The sequence below is a fragment of the Schistocerca americana genome, chromosome X (genome assembly GCF_021461395.2).
Source record: "Schistocerca americana isolate TAMUIC-IGC-003095 chromosome X, iqSchAmer2.1, whole genome shotgun sequence".
In the NCBI taxonomy this organism is placed as follows: domain Eukaryota; kingdom Metazoa; phylum Arthropoda; class Insecta; order Orthoptera; family Acrididae; genus Schistocerca; species Schistocerca americana.
Window position 1 is genome coordinate 813414779 of NC_060130.1, and position 21837 is coordinate 813436615.

Genomic DNA, 21837 nt, shown 5'->3' on the forward strand with positions numbered 1-21837 from the left:
TCGTACAGACCCCAGTCTGACAGGGATCCACCCGAGGAATACAAAATTCCATCCTCGACAGAAGTGATATATACTGGACAAAAAAAGTGAAGCACACAGGGGGGGGGGAGAAGGAACTGAAATTAAACTTCATGGATTGAGAGTGTGTTTGCTGTTATTTTTGAGATTACTAAATCAAGAATTTCACAGTATGAACCCACTTGTTAGTATGATTCTGCACTCCCTGTGGCCCAGGTGCATGCACTGATTCAGGTGGAAAGGATGTCAAAAAGCCGTTGTATCCTCTCCTGAGACAAGCTGGCTCACAACTGTTTGTTTGTAACTAGGCCTCAGTATACTGACATTCGAGCTGGTTCCACACGTGTTCTATTGGGGAAAGACTTGTTTGCACAGGTTATTGAGTATAGCAGTGATGTTAATAGATAGTTTACCATGCCTACATGTCTCTTTACTCTTTATTAATTTAAAAATTAGCTCCATCTTTTTCTTGCGTGTAAAAGTTCTGCAAATACCAATAAAATTTTAACTTGACACATCAGAGACTATAAAAATGAGTATAAGTGTATTATTAAATGCCTAAAGGCTGCTCTGTAGAAATGTTGCATAAAGTATTGTAATAATGATAGGTTAGGTTATTACCATTTTCCATTCATTACAGGAGGAGAAATGTCTTAGAAACAAATCTAGATATGTTACGATATCTACTTCAAAAAGTGGAGTGCTTTTTATCACTAATCCGATGGTGTCAATAAATCAAGACTTCTTAGAACTCCGACGACAGTATGAAGAGAAACAAGAGGAAAGTGTGAAAGCAATTATAAACGTAGCAGGTAAAAATGCAACAGCAGGCACAGCACTAGTAACATCAGTGGATGCTATATTATTTGAAGCACAAAATTTTCTCAATTTACCTGATACTGACAATTCATTGTACAATTCTCGCAAGTTGTAGCATGCTCTCTCTTCCTTAACTTGGAGCCTTGGATGACTTTCTGCTTGATTCTGGAATAGTCTCATTTCCTCCAGTTCCAGTTCTCTCATTTCTTTTACCAGATGAGGATTTTCTAATTTTGAAAGTGACCATTTTTTTATGTTTTGTGTGCATATCTGTGGTCCTGGGGAAGCAAAAAACTTTTTGCTATCATCATATGATTGTATTACATTGTTTAAAAAAAATCAGATTTTACTTGCATAGATTGGGCTAAGATAGTCCTGATCCTTAACGCAGTGCTGCATAGTGCCATGCTGAGGAGAAAATCATTTCTAACTTATGTTTATTTACTCTTCTCCTCTCTTTCTTTCATCAGATATGGAGCAGCTTGTAGAACATCTCTCTCTCTCTCTCTCTCTCTCTCTCTCTCTCTCTCTCTCTCTCTGTGTGTGTGTGTGTGTGTGTGTGTGTGTGTGTGTGTGTGTGCGTGCGTGTGTGTGGTTAATAAATCTATCCTCTGCCAATAAGTATTATATGAAGTGAAATAGCTTGCCTTATATCATATATTTCATCCAGAATATTCCTTTATTGGACTACATTGAGGCATGTGGTCCTATCTTGCCCATTTTAGATTTCTGATAAGAGATAAGGGATTGAAATTTCTGCCCTATGTTAATTGCAGGGTCAGTCTATTGCTCCGCAACAAAGGGTATTCTGTAATATGGAATGTACTATTATTTTTTACTCAATTGTTGTATTTTAATTATAATTTTGACAACATAAAATAAAATAAACCCAGCTGAATAAATAGCCATGAACATGTGTTCATGACTTGGCATATGTTTATGGAGAAACTTGTGAAAACTGCAGAGCAACAGGTTGAGTAACTTCTAAGAATATGAGGCATTCATATGAACAAACTGAGGAAGCTAACAAGTACAAAATACAAGTTCACCTACGTGCACCTGCTCGGCTTCATTGTACCAGTGCTGCAGCTCAGGGTCGAGAAAGGATTTGACGAGGTTGAGGAAGGGTGGCTGATGGCTGCAGGGGAGAGGCAACAAGCGCACAGGTGTGCTGCTGTTGGGGAGGGGGAGCTTGCGCTGAACCGCCGATTCTGTCTCAGCAACTCAGCAATGATGTCTGCAGCAGGGGAAAGAAAGGCAATCTGCAAACCAACAGGCTTCACAACATCCTAACCGTGTATCCAATATTGACAGTCCGCAGCAGATCAAGTTATAAGTTCTTTTCCCAGTTACTTGAAAAATCCATAAAGGAAAACTTTCAGCTGTAGCAGATTCAACCTAGAAGATAAGGATAGACGCAGCAAAATTCACCAGTCCCTGTTGTAGACAAGTTTTATCGTAAACAAAAAATTTTTGACATTTCAACAAAGTCAGAGTTTCTATATATTTGTTGTGCGGTCTGACACTCCTTGATATCTTTGCCAGAATAAATTGAAATTCTCCTGATTTTTCCTTAAATAATTTATTAATGTCACTAAAGAATCGATCCTGTTCTCATTCAACGAAATATTCCACTTTAAAACCGATCCTCCCGACCACTATTGCCGATAAAGTTTCAAAGCAGAATCCTAACACACTTCACTGTATCGATTATTTTCAAAATATCAATACGTGTCGACCTCTCACCAATAAAACTTCAAACCAGTCAACCATTGAAGATTGTCCACACTCTCAACAAAACCCTGCCAGAACGTCTTCAAGAAGTCTGAATTTTAATAAAACTTGCAAATATCACACATAAGTAATATTTACGATGCATGTCGTAACAACAGAGTCAACTGATTGTTCCAACTTCCAACTCAAAGTTTATTTAACAGTCGATAACCAATTGACATCCAATTACAAACTTTATTCTTCCACGTTCAACACTGAACTCCCTTTCCTTTTATTAAAAAAAAACCATGAAACATATTTTAACAATGGTCAGCATGATGTTTCAACAGTTCTTCCGGCTGTCGACCACGATGCAATAGTGGTTAGCTCTCGTCGTCCGCTGCGTCTGGAGTCCCCACTGGATCATCTTGCTGCCACGCTCGACATGAAAGAAAAGAAACAAAATCTTTTTAAATAACAAGTCTCCACTTAACATACTACAAATGTTTCTTACCTGGCATCGCTCAAGCGGTAAAGAAACGCGGTGTTTCCTGATTAGACTTTTGAAACACCACAAGCTCCAAATGGCCTGGGTTGTGAAGCAGTAATTGAAGTTGAGCATATACTCATCAAAGTGTTCTGCCACTGGATGATCAACTTTAATCTTGGCCATAGTTTTGTGATGGCTATTCATTAGAGTGGAAAGATGGTCGTCACGCCCACATATACGAGGCTGTACAGGCAACAAGCTCGTACATAATGTGACTGGTTTGACAGGTGGCCCTAGCTCTGATAGAATAGGATATTCATGTGATGGGTCTGGAGTAGAATATACTGGATGACTGCAAAGGGCAACTCTTGTGCCTGGCCCTTTCACATGGATATGGCGTGTGTGGGAAGAGTTTGTATACAACAATGGATCAGGGTATTTTGTAGATGAGATGTGTGATGGAATGGGAAGGATTCTGAGTGAGGTGTGCTGCATTTTTGGGTACAATAAGTAGTCAAAGACTAAAGTTCTTCCGATCCGAGGGTATTTTGGCTAAAAAGGGGGATGAAGTAGTATCTGTGCACTGGCTGTGACAGGTCATTCAACACCGACTTGGCCTCTGGTGTCATCCTCTGCCACTGGCATAATTTGGATGCAATATAGACGGCCTTAAAGTCTGCAGCCCACTCTACTGGCCATTGTCAATTTCTTAGCTCTTGGAGCCACGACTATTCACTTGTGTATATCAGCAATTGGCATCACAAAGCTGAATGCACCCTTTTCCAGTCCTCCCATCGAGGAAAAAAGGTATGGTCAGGAGTGTCCCAGAGAAGTATGTACGATATGACCACTCTTATCTCTTTATGCATAAACAATCTGACAAACAGGATGGCCATGATCTGCGGCTGTGTGCTGATGATGCTGTGCTGTCGTCATTGAGTGACAGAAGAAAGATACGAGATGACTTCGACAAAACTGCTAGTCGGTGTGATGAATGGCAGCTTGCTGTAAAATCAGCCTTGTTTGTGTTGTTACTTACCACCCTTAGTGTGGGTTTTTTTTTTTTTTTTTTTTTTTTTTTTTTTTTTACTCTTTCCATTATCTGTATCCCACCAAGGACTCCATTTTCAGAATGAGAAAAGAGCGTTCAATTATCAAATGAAACATCTTACCTTTGTTGTTGCATGCTATTAATTAAAAATATCCTGCTTCATATTGTGGGTCATCTTCTTTACCTCTGTTACCATGTAACAGCTGTCTTATTCTTTTTATAGCTTTTTTGATAATGTGTTCTGCTGAAATTCCGACTTTCCGTACTCTTGCCATGTCTAATCCCTGTAATTTCAGCACTAGAGACCATAAATTTTAGTGTCTTCATCCTAACAAATGCAAATAGAATATAAATATGTAATTGTGACATGTATCTTCAGACTTTTTATGAACTGCTGAAAATAGCTTGCTATTTCACTTGATAATATGAAAAGGATGGATTGCTACTCACCATATAGTGGAGATGTTGGCCCACAGGTAGGCACTACTAGTCAAACAAGTAAGCTTTTGGCCGGAAAGGCCTTAATCCAAAATAGATACTGACACACACACACACACACAGTAAGCTTTCGGCCACGCTCTGCAGCCAGAGACAATGGTCACGCGGGTATGAACTAAGTTTGCGTGCCCACTGTGTGTGTGTGTGTGTGTGTGTGTGTGTGTGTGTGTGTGTGTGTGTGTGTTTTGTCTAATTCATATGAAGGCCAAAAGCTTGCTTTTTTGCCCGTCTTTCCAATGTGCCTATCTGCAGTTCAGCATCTATGTGATACTGTGAGTAGTAGTCTGTCCTTTTCATAATATTGTCATTATTCTGTCCTGGATTTTCAGTGTTTGAATCCTGCCTCGGGCATGGATGTGTGTGATGTCCTTTCGTTGATTTTTCACTGTTTCACTTATAATGTGAGCCAAAATGCTGGTTCTTCCAGACATCCCTTTTGTTACTACATGCTTGGCCACTACCGGGCCCTAGCCCTTGCTTGCTTCTTCCCTTTCTTTGCTGCAAGTCTCACATTCTCCTATTCTTTTTTCCCTCTCACTTTTCCATTGGATGGTCTTCTTCGTGCCGATTGTGCTTTGATCTGGTTTGTGTTTTGGGACACTCATTTTCTTACTTTCTGGTCTTCTACCACTTTGCATTATTAATTACATGGCCCTGTTGTTGGGTTTGACTTGCTGCTTCTTTTCAAAATTTTGTTGGGTTTGACTTGCTGCTTCTTTTCTAAATTTTACAGAAGTGCAAATTGTGCGGGGAAGGTCATCCAGCATAGTGTGTGTTCCACCTTTTGTGCCTTACTCTCTTTGCACCCTTCTTTCTTGAGACAGTACTACACCCAAACCCAGCATGGTAGCCATTCCATTGTGGAAGGGGGTTCGTCAAGTACCTGCATTGTGGTAGCCCCTTGATCGCACAGGAATTGCACTGTCAGTGCCCAAGCTGGAAATTCCTCACATGAGCCGAGCAGTATGTGCCCATCGTTGCTGGTTCGTGGGACTTGGGGCAATGGTTTACTGACCAGGTAACCATCGCCGTCGGTGGGTGGTGCTTGTGGGCAGAGACCCTGTTTGGAGTGGGTGGTACCATGGCAGAAGATTCGCACTTCCTCCTGCTGTTGGCCACACAGTCCCGCAGTGTCTCCTGAAGCTAACATATATTAAAATGAGGAGAAGTATGACTGCAAAATGTTTCCGTGCCTGGCTACACCATGGGAGGAACATAGGGCTCAGAGACAAGGTGAGAAATATTCCCCTCAATACTTGGCTTGTTCAAGGATGGACAGGGATTCTGTTTTTACTACAAAGCCAATAGTTCTTCGAACACCTCGAGGACAGGTTTGGAAAAATGGCAGCAATTTCAAAAATGAAAAGTGACTCCATTCTGCTCAAAATGGCCTCCCTTTCTTGGCCACCAGCTCTGATCACCTGTGACGAGCTGATTACATTTCTGTCACCACAACCCCCATAAAAGTCTGCATATGGTACATTTTATAATTTTCCGCTGAGATCTCCTTGTACAGACTGATGATGAGTTGCACGCTAATTTGGCGCAACGAGGTGTGCATTTTGTTCATAATGTCCCATGGGGAAGGAAAGGCAGCAGAGTGGATACTGGAGCCTTCATCTTGGCCTTTGAAATTGACTCATTTACTGAGGTCAAGGTGATGGTGTATCACTGTAATGTCAAGCTGTATATTCCTCCCGTGCAGTGCTACAAATACATGGGATTTGGACAGGTCTTCGTGTTGCAAGACCAGCTCTGTCGGTGAGGGTTGTATCCCTTCCCCAATCTGTGTCAACTGCAGGAACCACCATTCCCCCTGTTCACCAAACTGCATCATTTTCAAACTAGAAAGGAAAATCCAGAAATACAAGACCCTTGAGCACCTCACATATCGAGAGGCCGAGGAGAAATAAAATAGCCTACATCCTACACATATTATGACAACGTATCTACTGCTACTATAACTTCGTCCATTTTAATGAGTGTGCCATTGCCCTCTGTTTCTTCTTTCTCTCGCCCTCAGGGTCACTCGACTATAACCACTCTCTTGGCCGCTCTTCCTACTGCTTCCCCCACACCTCCTTTGTGAGCATCGAGTCCCCATCCATCAGAGATGCCAGTCCCCAGTCTCTAGCCGGAGAAGTGAGGCCCTCCTTTGGCACCCCTTACCAGGAAGGGGTCCCTTGGAATGCTTCCTTCCCAAGATTCTGATGACCTGCAACTGGCTGAAGGAGCCACAGGTGCAGCTCGTAGGTTTCGCATTCATTCTCTGTCCCAGTATCTGGTGCTGACAAGCCCTCCCAGAAGTCTAAATTGTGTAAGATCAAGAAATAGTCTTCCAAAAAGAGGGAGATTCCGGCAGCCCTCTGCGGACAGACCTAGTGTGTTCCACATCTGTACACAAGGCAGTGTTCTTGGTCATCCCAGTGGCCCTGAACCCCACCCCCGCCCCTCCCGTCTGCTCCACACTGTGCACCCTGATTTGGGACAAATAGGTATTCATGGTATATCTTCACAACCGATAGCAGCAGTTAATTAGTTAGGCCTTCCATTGATCAATCTCACGCAAACTGTTGATGATGTGGAACGTGTCAAGTGCATAATAAATGCGCACATGAATCAAGGTTTTTTTAAGCTAAAAATTCGTATTCCCTTAATTGGCACAATATGCATATATTATACCTATAGATGTATTTATTCATATCCAAGAATTCAGCTATTGTATAGAAGAAGTTGTGAAGGGATATGATTTCAGTTCATTTTTGAAACTATCAAAAAGTTTTACAGCAGCATATTTTACCCCTTTATGTGCCAAAGATAGGTTAAGTAGAGGATAGTGTAAGTCTCTCTTTCTTCTGGTATTATAACCTTAAATGTCACTGTTTTTAAACTGGTCAATGTTGTTGAGAACAAATTTCATTAGTGGGTAAATGTACTATGAGTCAGTAAGAATTCCTAACCTCAACAGATGCCTACAAGATTGGCAACTATGAGCCCCACCCATTATTCTAACCACTTTCTTTTGAGCAGTGAATACTTTTTGCCTAGTGTTCTGTTACCCCAAAATATAATTCCGTATGACATCGGAGAGTGAAGGTATACAAAAGCATGTTTGCTTGCTAATTTCTATATCCTCAAAATTAGCAGATATTCTTATTGTAAAAGTTGCAGAACCTAGACACTTTAAGAGATCCAAAATATGAATTTTCCAAATAAGATTCTCATCTATATGTACACCCAAAAACTTAGTATGCTCTATCCTAGTTACTGACTTCTGTTTATGTGTTATGTTTATTGAAGGAACTGTACTCCTTGCAATAGAAAAGTGGATGTACTGTGCGTGGTTTTTTTTTTTTTCAAAGTTCACAGCAAGCCCATTTGCAGAAAACCAGTCAATAACTTTTCCAAAGGCATAATTTGTTTCATTTTCTATTGGAGTTTCTTTAACTGGATTAATAATTATGCTTGTATCATCAGCGAACAGTGTCAGTTTAGCTTCTTGTTTCAGATAAGAATGGAGGTCATTCACATATATCAAGAACATGAGCAGACCCGTGATCGAACCCTGTGAAACACCTAATGTAATTTAACCCCAGTTAGATGAAGTGTGAAACTTCCATAAATCACCTAATCCATATTAAGAAAATATTTGCTTCCTGGTCTGTAGATTTGACTGTTAACCACTCATATTACACTACTGGCCATTAAAATTGCTACACCACGAAGATAACGTGCTGCAGATGCAAAATTTAACCGACAGAAAGAAGATGCTGTGATATGCAAATGATTAGCTTTTCAGAGCATTCTCACCAGGTTGGCGCCGGTGGCGACACCTACAACGTGCTGACATGAGGAAAGTTTCCAACCGATTTCTCATACACAAACAGCAGTTGACCGGCATTGCGTGGTGAAACATTGTTGTAATGCCTCGTGTAAGGAGGAGAAATGCGTACCATCACCGTTTCTGGCTTTGATAAAGGTCTGATTGTAGCCTATCGTGATTGCAGTTTATCATATCGCGACATTGCTGCTCGCGTTGGTTGAGATCCAATTACTGTTAGCAGAATACGGAATCGATGGGTTCAGGAGGGTAATACGGAATGCCATGCTGGATCCCAACGGCCTCATATCACTAGCAGTTGAGGTGACAGGCATCTTATCTGCATGGCTGTAATGGATCATGCAGCCTCGTCTCGATCCCTGAGTCAACAGATGGTGATGTTTGCAAGACAACAACCTTCTGCTCGAACAGTTTGACGATATTTGCAGCAGCATGGACTATCAGCTCGGAGACCATGGCTGTGGTTACCCTTGATGCTGCATCACAGACAGGAGCGCCTGCGATGGTGTACTCAACGACGAACCTGGGTTCACGAATGGCAAAACGTCATTTTTTCGTATGAATCCAGGTTCTGTTTACAGCAACGTGATGGTTGCATCCGTGTTTGGCAACGTCTCGGTGAACGCACGTTGGAAGCGTGTATTCGTCATCGCCATACTGGCATATCACCTGGCGTAATGGTTTGGGATGCCATTGGTTACACGTCTCGGTCACCTCTTGTTCGCATTGACGCCACTTTAAACAGTGGACGTTACATTTCAGATGTGTTACGGCCTGTGGCTCTACCCTTCATTCGATCCCTGCGAAACCCTACATTTCAGCAGGATATTGCATGACCGCATGTTGCAGGTCCTGTACGGGCCTTTCTGGATACAGAAAATGTTCGACTACTGCCCTCGTCAGCACATTCTCCAGATCTCTCACCAATTCAAAACGTCTGGTCAATGGTGGTTGAGCAACTGGCTCATCACAATACGCCAGTCACTGCTCTTGATGTGGTATCGTGTTGAAGCTGCATGGGCAGCTGTACCTGTACACGCCATCCAAGCTCTGTTTGAATCAATGCTCAGGCGTATCAAGGCCATTATTACGGCCAGAGGTGGTTGTTCTGGGTACTGATTTCTCAGGATCTATGCACCCAAATTGCGTGAAAATGTAATCACATGTCAGTTCTAGTATAATACGTTTGTCCAATGAATACCCGTTTATCATCTGCATTTCTTCTTGGTGTAGCAATTTTACTGGTCAGTTGTGTATGTTCCATTTATACTACAGAATTGTAATTTCTGTAACAATGTCATGGTTCACGCAATCAAATGCTTTGGATAAGTCACTGTTTAGAGACTCTGTTATGTGGGCAGTGATATCGTACTTGCTGTTTCAATAGAACAGCATTTGTGAAATCCAAACTGTGATTTACTAAGTGTCCCATTACTGCTGAGATGGCTAACCGCTCTTGAGTACATTACCTTCTCGATGATTTTTTAAAATGCTGTAAGCAAGGACACTGGCCAGTTATTATTGACATCTGTGGTGTCCCCTTTTTTGCAGAGAGACTTGACATTGGCATATTTTAACCTATCTGGGGAAATACCTCCAGTAAGTGATGCATTACAGATGTGACTCGGAACATCAGCTGTAACTGTTCCACATTGTTCTAATATCTTGTTAGAGATGTCATCTACTCCAATAGAACATTTATTTTTCAAAGATGTAATGATTTTCTTTATTTCACAAATGGTTGGTGGATGAAAATTAATCCACAAGGATTTCTCAAAACTGACTCTTCCATGTACTGTTCAGCTTTTTCTTTTGTACTATTGTCATCAATTTTTCACATTTCTTGAACTTTCTGTGAAGTGCTCTATAGATACCAGATTGACCAGCCTTACACTTTTACTTAATGGTTTCTGAACTGTACACACTGCTAGGTTTTGTAAATTATTCAGTTGTGCATCATGGTCTGATAATCCATTTGTCACAGGGAAAGCATATGTTACTTTTACATGCTTTTGCTTTACAAATGCATTAGCTATTAGACTGGTACAGTCTTGAGCTATACATGTAGGGAAGTTGATCACTGATTCTAAGTTATGTCATTAACAACACATCTGGTTCACTTTTCCTCTCAGAATTACTTAGAAAGTGTACATCGAAATCACCACAGATTAATAACTTCTTTTTGTCTGACAGACAGCATAATAGGGAGTCAAACTTTTCTATGAATAGCTCCCAATCTCCTAATGGGAACCTGTACACTGTTGCTAATATCAATGCTACATTATCTAGCTCTATGTCACATGTACAAACTTCAAAGTGCTGATAGACACAAAATTTGCTTACTTCTACAGTTTTGTACTTACAGTATTTACTCGAATCTAAGCCGCACTCAAATCTAAGCCGCACCTGAAATTTGAGACTCGAAATTCAAGGGGAGAGAGAAGTTTTAGGCCGCACCTCCAAATCGAAACAAAGTTGGTCCATTGTAATATGAGACACAATTTAGGTCGAATGAATGACCATACCGCTACAGTAGTTTGGTTGGAGTCGTAAGCTTGGCAGTTAAGCTTTACCAGGTAGCCATTGCTGTGCGCCAGGCGCTCCGTCCGCATTTATACGGGTACTCTTCCTTTTTCACGTGCTTCGCCTAGTTTGAATCGATTGCTTATTTTGCTTTGCTCTGATAAGTGCCATTTTCTTTGTTGTAGATGTTTACGTCACTCTAAGCTGAAAATGCATTACTGTACTGCGTCATGCATTGTTCGTCGCATTCTGATAGTTCGTGTTTACGGCCTGTCGCCGATCGCGGCATGGCTTGCTTTTGTGCGCGCTACCGCCGCTTACAATTTAAAAAAAAAAAGAGAGAGAAGAATCGTCTCATTAGCGAAACAATGGCAAGAGACTGCTATTTGTTGTTACTTACACAGCTGCTTTCTTTGATAATGATCAACAAGAACCAAATAACAGACTGCGTATGATAGAACATGTTCTGAACGAGAGTTAGGCGAAAATTTTTCTCCATTTGAAAATCTTTGCGGCCGCTTCTTTAGTACATCAAATTCTGCACAGAAATTAGTCATCTTAGATTTAAAAATCTAGTCAGTTGCCGTGCTTCATTTCTGACTGTATCATTATTAGGCATAAGAATAATACGAATATAAACATGACACGATATGCATATTCTTCCGCGTTTGCTGGTGTCTCACTCTAGTTTCGTAGTTTATTAGGTATACAGGATGAGATAGCAGCAAACACGAAAGAATACATGGCAAAATGTTTATATTCGTATTATTCTTATGGTGAAGAGAATACTGCATGTGATTCACATTTCATCAGGTTCCTATTAGCGACCATCTCTTCTCACAGGTAGGAAAAAATTCAGAACGTAGAGTTTGCCACATTGACAAATATCCCAAACAGTCTTGCCAGTCGGATTTTCGTACTACATTGAAATTCTGCTACATTCGAAGATGAACAATATGGAATTTGTATTTACTTCGTTGGATAATGTATGAATATGCAGTGGTCGAAACTCGGCGCGGAGAAAAAAATCTAGTCTTCCACCTTTTTTTTAATTTATTTACCAACGCAGAGGTTTTGGCGCCAGTATTTATCTTTGTGCCTACAAAGCATGCCTGTGTAGCGCTACATATATTCGACGGCAGAAGTTAGTTGTGGCGGCACCTACCAACATTTTTCAGAACTTCCGCTTGCTTTGCACTCGATTCTAAGCCGCAGGCGGTTTTTTGGATTATAAAAATCGGAAAAAAAGTGCGGCTTAGATTCGAGTAAATACGGTATACCCTTGTTTTGTGTAAATGGCAACTCCTCCTTTATCCATTCTAGATCTGCAAGTGTAAGACACTAAATTATACCCATTTATACTCACACTTTCCATCAACACAGTTAAAAAACATGGTGTTCAGACAAAGTATATCAATCTCGTGATTCTTGCGTTTCTCCCGGCGTATTTGATAATCAAAATATCCACGGGTGTACTGACGGTCTACAGTGTCCAACGGGCACCCGTGGATATTTAGTTATATCAATCTCATTCTTATTTTTGAGATGATCTAAACTCACTGGCAGCTCATCTACTTTATTTTTTATTCCTGATATTTTGATGAAGAAAATTGACACTGACCTTAGCTTTATCTCTCTTTAGTGTACATGGAGCTTATTTTATTCTATTTTTCTTGATTCTTGTTTGTCTGGACTTTAGCTTTAACCTAAGAAATCTGCCTGTCTGGTCCTGTTAACCTCAGGGATCATCCCTTGTGTGTCTGTGGCCACCCTCACAGTATCTGTTAGTAGAGAAACTAACTTATCTTTCCCCTTTCTATTTAGGTGCAGGCCATGTGTAATGTATCCCCACTTACAAATAGCATCAACTGGAACAACACTTATATGAGATTTTGCCGGTGTCTGGAGCATCGTGTTTAGCTCAGTGTTAACATGCCTTACAGCAGTGTTTGCCTAGGGCCAATTATGGCGCTGAAAGTCCTCCACAAACACCACATTTGTGTGCCCAGTTTCTGCTCCTATTTTGTCCAGGTCACTCCTAATACTACATCTTGGATTCATAGCCAGGCTACTCCCTGCTCCCTGCTCCCCGCACCCCCTACTATAATTACGTGATCTTCCTTCTCAAAGTTCCTACATAGCTGACCTAAGTTTTCTGTCACCTGGATAAGGCTAGCACTTGGTTTCACAAAACTTATGACCTGGTACCCTGGCCATGAAGCATGACCTGCCTCCTTCATCCTTTCACAGCCCTATGTAATACCGATAGCATGATCCTCCCGTGGAATTGCAGTGTTTTTTTCCACCATTTGGTGACATCTTTTGTGCATTTCCACTGCTTTTTGCATTGCCCTTCAGGAAACTAGTTTCCCAGGAATGCGGCAATGCTGACCCCTACCCTCCACAGCTATCGTGGCTATTTTTAAGAAACACACGGACTATGAAAGAACATAGGGTGGTGTTTGCATATATCTTCTGGACTCTGTCTGCACCAGACAAGTACCATTCAATATGACTTAGGAGGCTGTGGCTGTTCATGTGAAGACATCTCTGGAATTTACTGCTGGTATTGTGTGTGTGCCTCCCAAAGATGAAGTGTCCCAGAATGCATTGTCTGTAATGTTTTCTCAGCTCCCCCCATCCTTTCTAATATTGGGTGACTTCAGTGAGGTGGGACTATGACCGCTGGCTGCTTAAAGTTGTCAAAAACGTGCTCGCAGAGCTCGATCTTTGCTTCTTGAATGCTGGTGTTCCCACATTCTTCATATGGCACATGGGTCTTATTTGGCCATTGATCTGTCCATTTGCAGTCCAGGTCTTCTCCCATCCATCCATTGGAGAGCCTGTGAGGACCTATATGACAGTGATCATTTTCATCCTTCTTCAGCATTACTTGTCTGTCATTCTACCCAGATGGGCTCTCTCTAAAGCTGATTGAAATGTCTTCACCACTGCTGTCACCCGTCACATCCTGCCACATTGAGGTATTGGTGCAGTTGTCCAGAGCACGACTGCTGACTTGGCAATTTCTTCTTCCTTGGAGTCTCCCCGTCAGAAGACAGTACCTCGGTGGCCCCCCAAAATTTGCCGTGGCCGTTAGAGATTGCAGGCGGACTCTCCAATGCCGTAAGTGACCCCTGTCGATGGAGCACCTCATTGCCATTAAATGGCTGCTTTCCCAAGTCTGCCACTTTGTAAAATGACGAACACGAGAATACTGAGAGTGGTATTTTGCTACCGTGGGACCATGTGTCCTTGCTTCGCATGTTTGGGTTAAGGTTTGACAGTTCTACAGACACCCGTACACCGCAATTGTACCTGGTATCTCTGTGAATGGTGATATCTGCACTGTACCAAACACTGCTGAACATTTTGGTTGATTATGCTTGAGCCACTGCATCTGAGAAATGTAAGCCTTCGTTTGGTGGCCTCAAACATTGGGTAGAATGAGGTCCTTTACCATTAGTGCATATCACCTGGAACCATATAATGCTCTGTTCAGTGAGTGGGAATTCCTCAGTGCCCTAGCCCATAGCACTGACACCACTCCAGGGGTAGACCGCATCCATAGCCAAATGCTCAAACACTTACCAGTGGATTGCCAATGTCACATCCTTGCCAGTTTCAACCATATCTGGAGTGAGGGCGAGTTCCTGTCACAATGGTGTGAAAGCATGATCATCCCAGTACTGAAACCAGGCAAATAACCCCTTGAGATGGAAAACTATAGCCCAATTAACCTCGCTAATTTTCTTAGGAAGTTGCCTGAATATATTGTGAGACAGTGGCTGTGTCTGTATCTTTGAGTCTCAGGGTCTTTTGACTCCGTCCCAGGGCTACTTTCACCAAGGCCATTCTACTGCTGAAAATTTGATCTGCCTGGAGTCTGCTATTTGGTCAACTTTTGTCCAGCATCAACATCTTGTCACTGTCTTCTTCAACCTGCGTAGGGCTTATGATACCACATGACATCACCACATCCTCGTTACCTTCCATAAGTTATGTCCCCAGGACCAACTTCCCATTTTTGTGCGGAACTTGTCTCACCATACTTTCTGGGTTCAAGTTGGTGTTTGTCACGGTACTCTCTGTATACAAGAGAATGGGGTCCCACAGGGCTCTGTATTGAGTGAGTGTGCCCCATTTTCCAGTGACTATCAATGGTCTCGCTGCGGCTGTGGGTTCTACAGTATCTCTCTCCCTGTATGCTGACAACTTTAGCACCCACTATTGCTCTTCAGGTGTGGGTGTTGCTGAACGCTGACGGCAGGTTGCCATACAAAAGGCACAGTATGGGCTCTCAGCCAAGGCTTCCGGTTATCCACGGCCAAGAGATGTACTTCTGCACTTCTGTCACTGTCATACTGTCCATTTTCAACCTGAACTCTACCTCAATGACCAAATGTTCAAAGCAGTGGAGTCGTGTCATTTTTTTGGTATTAGTCTTAGATGCCCCTGCCTGATTGATGCGTTGACATCTTCGTCAACTTAAGTGAATGTGCTAGTCATGCGTTAATACTTTTCTCTGTCTCAGTAACACAAGCTGGGGTGCAGACTGGTCTATACTTTTGTGGCTCTACAAAGCTCCGATCCTGTTGTCTTGATTATAGGAGCCTTGCGTATAAGTCAGCATCGCCTTCAACATTATGAATGCTGGTCCTGGTACATCATTGTAGGGGTCAACTTTGCAACAGGTGCCTTTTGGAACAACCCTGTGTACAGCCTACTCGGGGAGGCTGGCCTCCCTCCACTGCAGATCAAGTGGCAACAACTGCTGCTCAGCTATGCAACACACACACACACACACACACACACACACACACACTGCTCCCCTGAGCATCTGAACTACCATGTCCTTTTTCCTAATAGGGAAATATACCTCCCACAACAGAGACCCAGGTTTAGAGTCAAGAGACTCTGCTCTAAACTCCTTCTTTCCGCACTGTCATCTCTTGTCAAGGAGGAATCATGTGCACCCCCATATTGTGTACCCTGTCCTTGGATCTGCCTCAACCTCTCCTTTGGACCAAAAGACCCAGTAGTCCCTATGGTTTTTTGCTGCTTGTTCCTGGACATTGTTGACTCATATTGGGGCTCGGACGTGGTACACATAGACATCTGTATAGTCGACGGACAAACCGGTTTTGTCTACACCCATCAAAGATGCAGTGAACTATGCTCCCTGTCAAACGAATGCATTGTATTTACTGCAGAATTGGTGGCTCATTTTATGAGCCCTCAGCCACCTTTATTCTTGCCCTGAATAGTCATTCTTGTGACTTTTCAGGCTATCGTGGCAGATTTGTTGCAAATACACTACTCAGGTTTGCCTCCGGATCATATTGTGCAAATCTCACATGATTTTGTCACTACAACTGTTAGACATCTTTGGTTGGTAGCAGTTGCTGTTGGTATCGCTGCAAGACACGGCCGATGATCATCGCGCAGCAGCATTGAAATTTATTAGTGTCCCCTGCTGGGGGCCGCAAAAAAGCCTTCCATGTGTGCGCTGTGTGAAATGTCCATACTACCAAATGCTTCTGTGGTTAAAAGCTGAACTAAATCTCGGCAGTTCACTACGTCAAGTCAGGAATTGAAAGTTCTTGTTTCTCCTGTTTTAATTTAAGTCAGTCTGTACTGAATCCCAAGTTCTGCTTACTTGAAAGCCTGCATCCCTCTTGATAAGATTGTCCATCATATGGATATGCATATGCATGACCTCCTTAAGAACACAGTCCCAGAATGACTACACTGAGGATAAAAGTTCAGTCTTCTTGTAAAACATGCGATACCCTGTGTCCAGACAATTCTCCGCTACTGCTGTTTTGAGACTACCGTAGGCATATATGATGATGGTGTTCAAAACAATGTTCTTGCCCTGTTTGGCATGTCTGCCCCATAAAGATTTCCCACATTGCCATGGGATCTTATATACACTACATATCCAACCACAACAGATTCCTCAATTTTGCTGGTGGCCGAAAAACACACTTAATATTGTGTCTTGTGAGGATTCTTTCTATTCTTGAAGACATGCCACCAAAATACGCCAAGAACACTGTTGCAGTGGTTGCCTCTGCATCTTCATTTTCTTCCTTGCTTTGAACTTGCTTTGAATAGAATTCATGGCATATCTATCTATCAAAATAGCCATTCTGTTGGAACACAGTTCTTAGGTGTTATAGTTTGCCAGGCAGACTTTCGGCCATTCCCAGGGGATCCTCATGTGCTCTATGTACCAAAGAGTGCAAGACACTCCCGTGTTGTGCAAGATGATGATAGCTTGCGGCCTGCAAATATAACTCTCTGTAAGTTAGTGTGTGGTAGACACTGTGTCTCAGTGTACTATCTGCTTCTCTTCTAACTATGACACCCAGGAATGGTAAGATGCCATTTTTACACTTCCATGCTGAATTGTGTATTCGGATGGAGTGAGTTCAGATGTCAGAAACATCGGTAATGTCTGTATTCTACGGGGCCTCACTACAAATGTATCATCTTCATACCGCCAGAAGCAGGAAGGTTGGAGACTAGCCGACTACAGTGAGTTTTCTTCAAAGTGTTTTTAATCGGCAGGGACTTCTTTAGTAGTCTTCAGGCTGTCAACCAGTGCTAACCTTGACAGCAGTAGGGCGTTATTATCCAGGATCTTCTGATGACCTCCACCACACTGGATGGTCAGTCATCTTTATATGGATCCTTGGTCACTTTGGGATCCCAGGGAAGAAACATGCTGACCGATTGGCCAAATTGGCTACCAGAATGCCGACTTTGGAGATGGGGTACCGAAATCGGACCTTTGGTTGACTCTACGTTGACATTTGTTAGAGGCTTAGAATGTGGACTGGTGTGCCCTGGTTTCTCAAAAACTGCTAACCATAAAGGAGACCACAACATGTGGCAGTTGCCCCTTCATACTTTTTGCATGTAATGTACTGTCCTCTGTCAGTTTCACATTGGCCACACATGACTGACCCATGGTTTCATCCTCTGGTGTGAGGATCCACCCCACTGTCAGTGTGATGCCCATCTCATAGTGGCCCACATTCGACTGGACTACCCTAATTTGACCGTCTTACGGTGAGATCTTTAACTTGCTGACACGCCGCCTCTGGTGCTGACACGCTACCTATGGTGGTAGCAGATGATGCCAAAGCAGCTTCATGTGTAACCCATGAAAGTAGTTTTTACTCCTCTCTCTGACATAGGGCACATTAAATCTCAATGGCCAGTTGAGGGATTGGAGGGGTGCCTTATCGCCTGCCCTGACCCAAGGGGTCCATGGCTGCCCTTGCTCAGTAGTCCTGCCTGGCTCCCACCTTCCTAGCTTTTTGATTCTTCTTATTCTTTTACATCTGTCATTCACTGACAGATTTGTCATCATTCTTCTCTTTCCTGAGATTTTATCTTTTCCGTGTTGCTAGTTTTCTTGTTACCATGTGGGAGCACCGATGGGATGCAGAGTGTGTGTCTCCAATTGCATAACATTTCCAGGAGGCCTATAGCTGCTTCCTGGGGTGGGGCAAGTCTTTCGCCTCCACCCTTTTACCCATCTCTCACATCTACCTACTTCTATGTCTTGTTGTCCTTGATTCCTGGAAACAATAGAGTCCATTGGGATTTGTCTTCTGTGACCTTCCTCTCTGTGGACTGTTCCTGGCTTGACACACGAAGAATTAAGGGACCAGTGACCTGATAGTCTGGTCCCTTTAATCCCATCCATCCATCCATCCAAAATGCTGAACTCCACATTTACGTTTAATATCTTCCATTTTCTATAGTGAGCTCTTCATACACTTCAAACTCCTTTTTGAAGCTCTGACGCTGTTCATACTGCAGTTGTCTTATCACAGATACCATTTGTAATATATTGTGTTATTCTGAAATATATGTTTTGAACACAAGAGTACACATTTTTGGTAAAACCTTTTAAGTTTCTTTGCATGCTTCATGAAGATTACTCCAGGTCTTGTCATTATTCTTCTGGAAAACACGTACAATCTTTGCTTGCTGTGCTCACAAAAACATGACAGCAAAGTTTCTGTTCAGAACATGTTCTGCGTAAAGTATCTTGACAATAGAACACTACGTAGAGCAAGATTTTCACTACAAAACAAAGAAGACTGCAGCATTCCAGAGTAAATAATTTCAGAAATGTGCCCAGTAAAACTAGTGAATCTAATTTTTAAGGAGAAAAATTGACAATGCAGGCAGACAAGAAAAATGTGATAAAATCAACAAGGAACTTACTACTAATAAATAATGTATCAAAATATTTAGGAGATCGAAACAAAAATTGATACTTTTGCTTTCTGTCATTCTTTTAAACATTCCCTTGAGCCATTCAGTTTGTACGATGATAGTTATGATCGTGTAATGTAGCATTAGCATCATAAGCAAGATTTTGATTGTCGGCATGTTGGTTCATGGCTGCCTGCATTATAGGTTTGCAGTGTTAGGAAGGATGGGAGAGTATGCTGACTGACTGCCTTAACGATAATCACAATCTAACAAAAGTGACTCTAGTAGCAACCTTCCGTCTGCTCATTGCATTGTATTACAACAGCTTCAATTTAATTTCACAGTCATTTATACAAGTAAACATTGTTTTTGAAGAGGGCTGTGTCGATAGTGGGCTTTCATGAATCATTGTTACTTTTGTGCGAACTACACTAATCAGTAGTAGGCCCACAGTCTTAGGTTGGTACGACCTGGTATCAGATGTACAACATTCCACCTCAAGACGCTCCATAAAATGACGACAATTTCCACCCTCTTTCTCAACCTGGATGTACTTGAACTGAGTGACCCCTTGTCAGCAACTAGCTACGAAGACTGCCAACTTCAATGTTTTAACAAATATTGTGTTAAAAGTTTTATTTACCATAATTTTATAACAATTATCAATAAGAAGTCTCGCACTAAAACATGAATATCTTTTTAATTTGGTTTCATGAAAGACATTCTTCCATGTTTTATTTGCACACCATTGGACATGATCAGAACAAAGAGGGAAACCCACACACACATTTGTATATGTAAGCTCCCAGCCACTGCATCTGTGATTGATGCTTTGTATACTGTGTAGAGATAAGTAGAGCCAACTGCTGTTAAAAAGAAACGGAAACAGTTAATTATTTCAGATTTTTTAAATAGGCAAAATTTAAATTGTTTTAATTTCATATTTTGAACAATATAAAGAGAATGACAGTAAGAATACTTAATTCATTTTCACTGGTTGTGTTTCCTATGCTTTCCTGTATTTTTACACTATTGTGAATAAATCTGTTGAAAAGAGTTAAAAGGGGTTTTTGCTGTATCTGTTATTTGTGGTATGAGTTGAATTGCTAGTAAGAGTGGGCTAGCCCTTATATTTTAGGTTGTTTATTGGACATAGATTCTCTGCAGCAAAATTTTGTTGTTTTGTGATTCCATTACTGTTTGTGAACTATGTTTTTAAATATAATTCAAATGATCAGTTCTAACAAAGAAAGGCTCTTTTTGTAGAGTTTCCAAGTTTGCAAAATACGAATTGTACACTAAATTTATTTATCCTTCAGCCATTCTCTTTGTTACCAATTATTATGGTTTGATGTTGCTCATTTGCAGGTGCTTACTATGATGTGGTTTATGGGTTGAATGCTGTGCTTGCTCGGCTAGATGTTCTAGCCAGTTTTGCAGAAGTATCTGCTACTGCTTCAAGGCAGTATGTCCGCCCCATTCTTCATGAGTCAAATGTTGGCATATTGAAGTTGGAGGAAGTTAGACACCCTTGCGTGGAAATTTGTGATGGACTTTCATATGTTCCAAATGATGTTGAGTTTATCAAAGGTAAGTAACATGTAAGAATAGTAGTTCATTTAAAATTTTGTTGTTATTACATTTGAGAGATTTTAGTTTTAGGAGGAGTGAATGGTAAGCATCAATCCAACCCTGAAGTTCAAAATTTTCCAATAGTTCTATTGTGCATAAACACAAAAACGGTAATTATGTTGTACTTTCATGTGCTTTAGTCAGGAGTTCTGAAGATTGTGTAGCAATCTTTATCAGCTCTTTAGCATTACTCTGAGTTTTAGTAGTACATACCCAGATGGAATGCTGAGTGTGTAAAACTATACAAGAAGCTCCTCCAAGGAGGAGACAAAGAGATAGCTGATGAACTGCTGTGCAAATTGGAAGTGCATTGATGCAAGAAATGGACAGAAACAGTCATCAACCTGGACTTCAAAAATTCTAGCAGAGACGCCTGGTCACTTTTAAAGAAATTAGGTGGAAAACCTAAGGATACAAGAGGTGAAATGGCCCTGCACTCAGATGGGATTGTGAATGACTTTGTGACTGCTTCAGTAACCCCATGGTACTAAGCATTCACCACCTATATCAAACATGAACTCACAGCTTTGAAGATATGTAGCCCCAACCATATTCTATTTTCATGGCCCTTTAGTGTCAAGGGAATAACAGTGACTCATGAAGATGTAAAAGTGGGAAAGACACCAGGGTCTAATGGAATTAATCCCGAATTCCTCCTGAACTATGGTAAATATACCAAAAAATGGCTAGCGAAGTTTCTTGCTGATATCATAATGAGAGGGAGAGTCCTCAGGGTTGTCACAAGTTCTGGAAATCAGGGAATTTCAGACATATCAGGGAAATCATGGAAATTCTAAAAAACACAGGGAAAATCTTGTTTTTTGTCTCAGTAACTGAAATGATTTGTTTACTGAGATGTCTTGCATCATCTCTGGCCAGGTGCAGCTTCCCTACTCCCTTATTCTTACTGCTTCTCCCCTTCTTACCACTCCCCTCAGCTTGCAGTCAGTGCAGCCACCACTTCTTGCTGCTAGCCTAGCAACTGCTGACAAGAGCCAGAGACACGTGTGG

At 41.7% G+C, this 21837-nt stretch overlaps 1 protein-coding gene across 1 annotated transcript in view; it reads left to right on the forward strand.

The window, feature by feature from the left end:
* LOC124555004 (DNA mismatch repair protein Msh2) overlaps positions 1–21837 on the forward strand; it is a 216584-nt gene that overhangs the window by 180866 nt on the left and 13881 nt on the right. Inside the window, exons 12-13 of the mRNA XM_047128747.1 lie at positions 659–830; positions 20563–20784. Coding sequence (XP_046984703.1) covers positions 659–830; positions 20563–20784 — 394 coding nt within the window. The remainder of the gene's footprint in view (positions 1–658; positions 831–20562; positions 20785–21837) is intronic.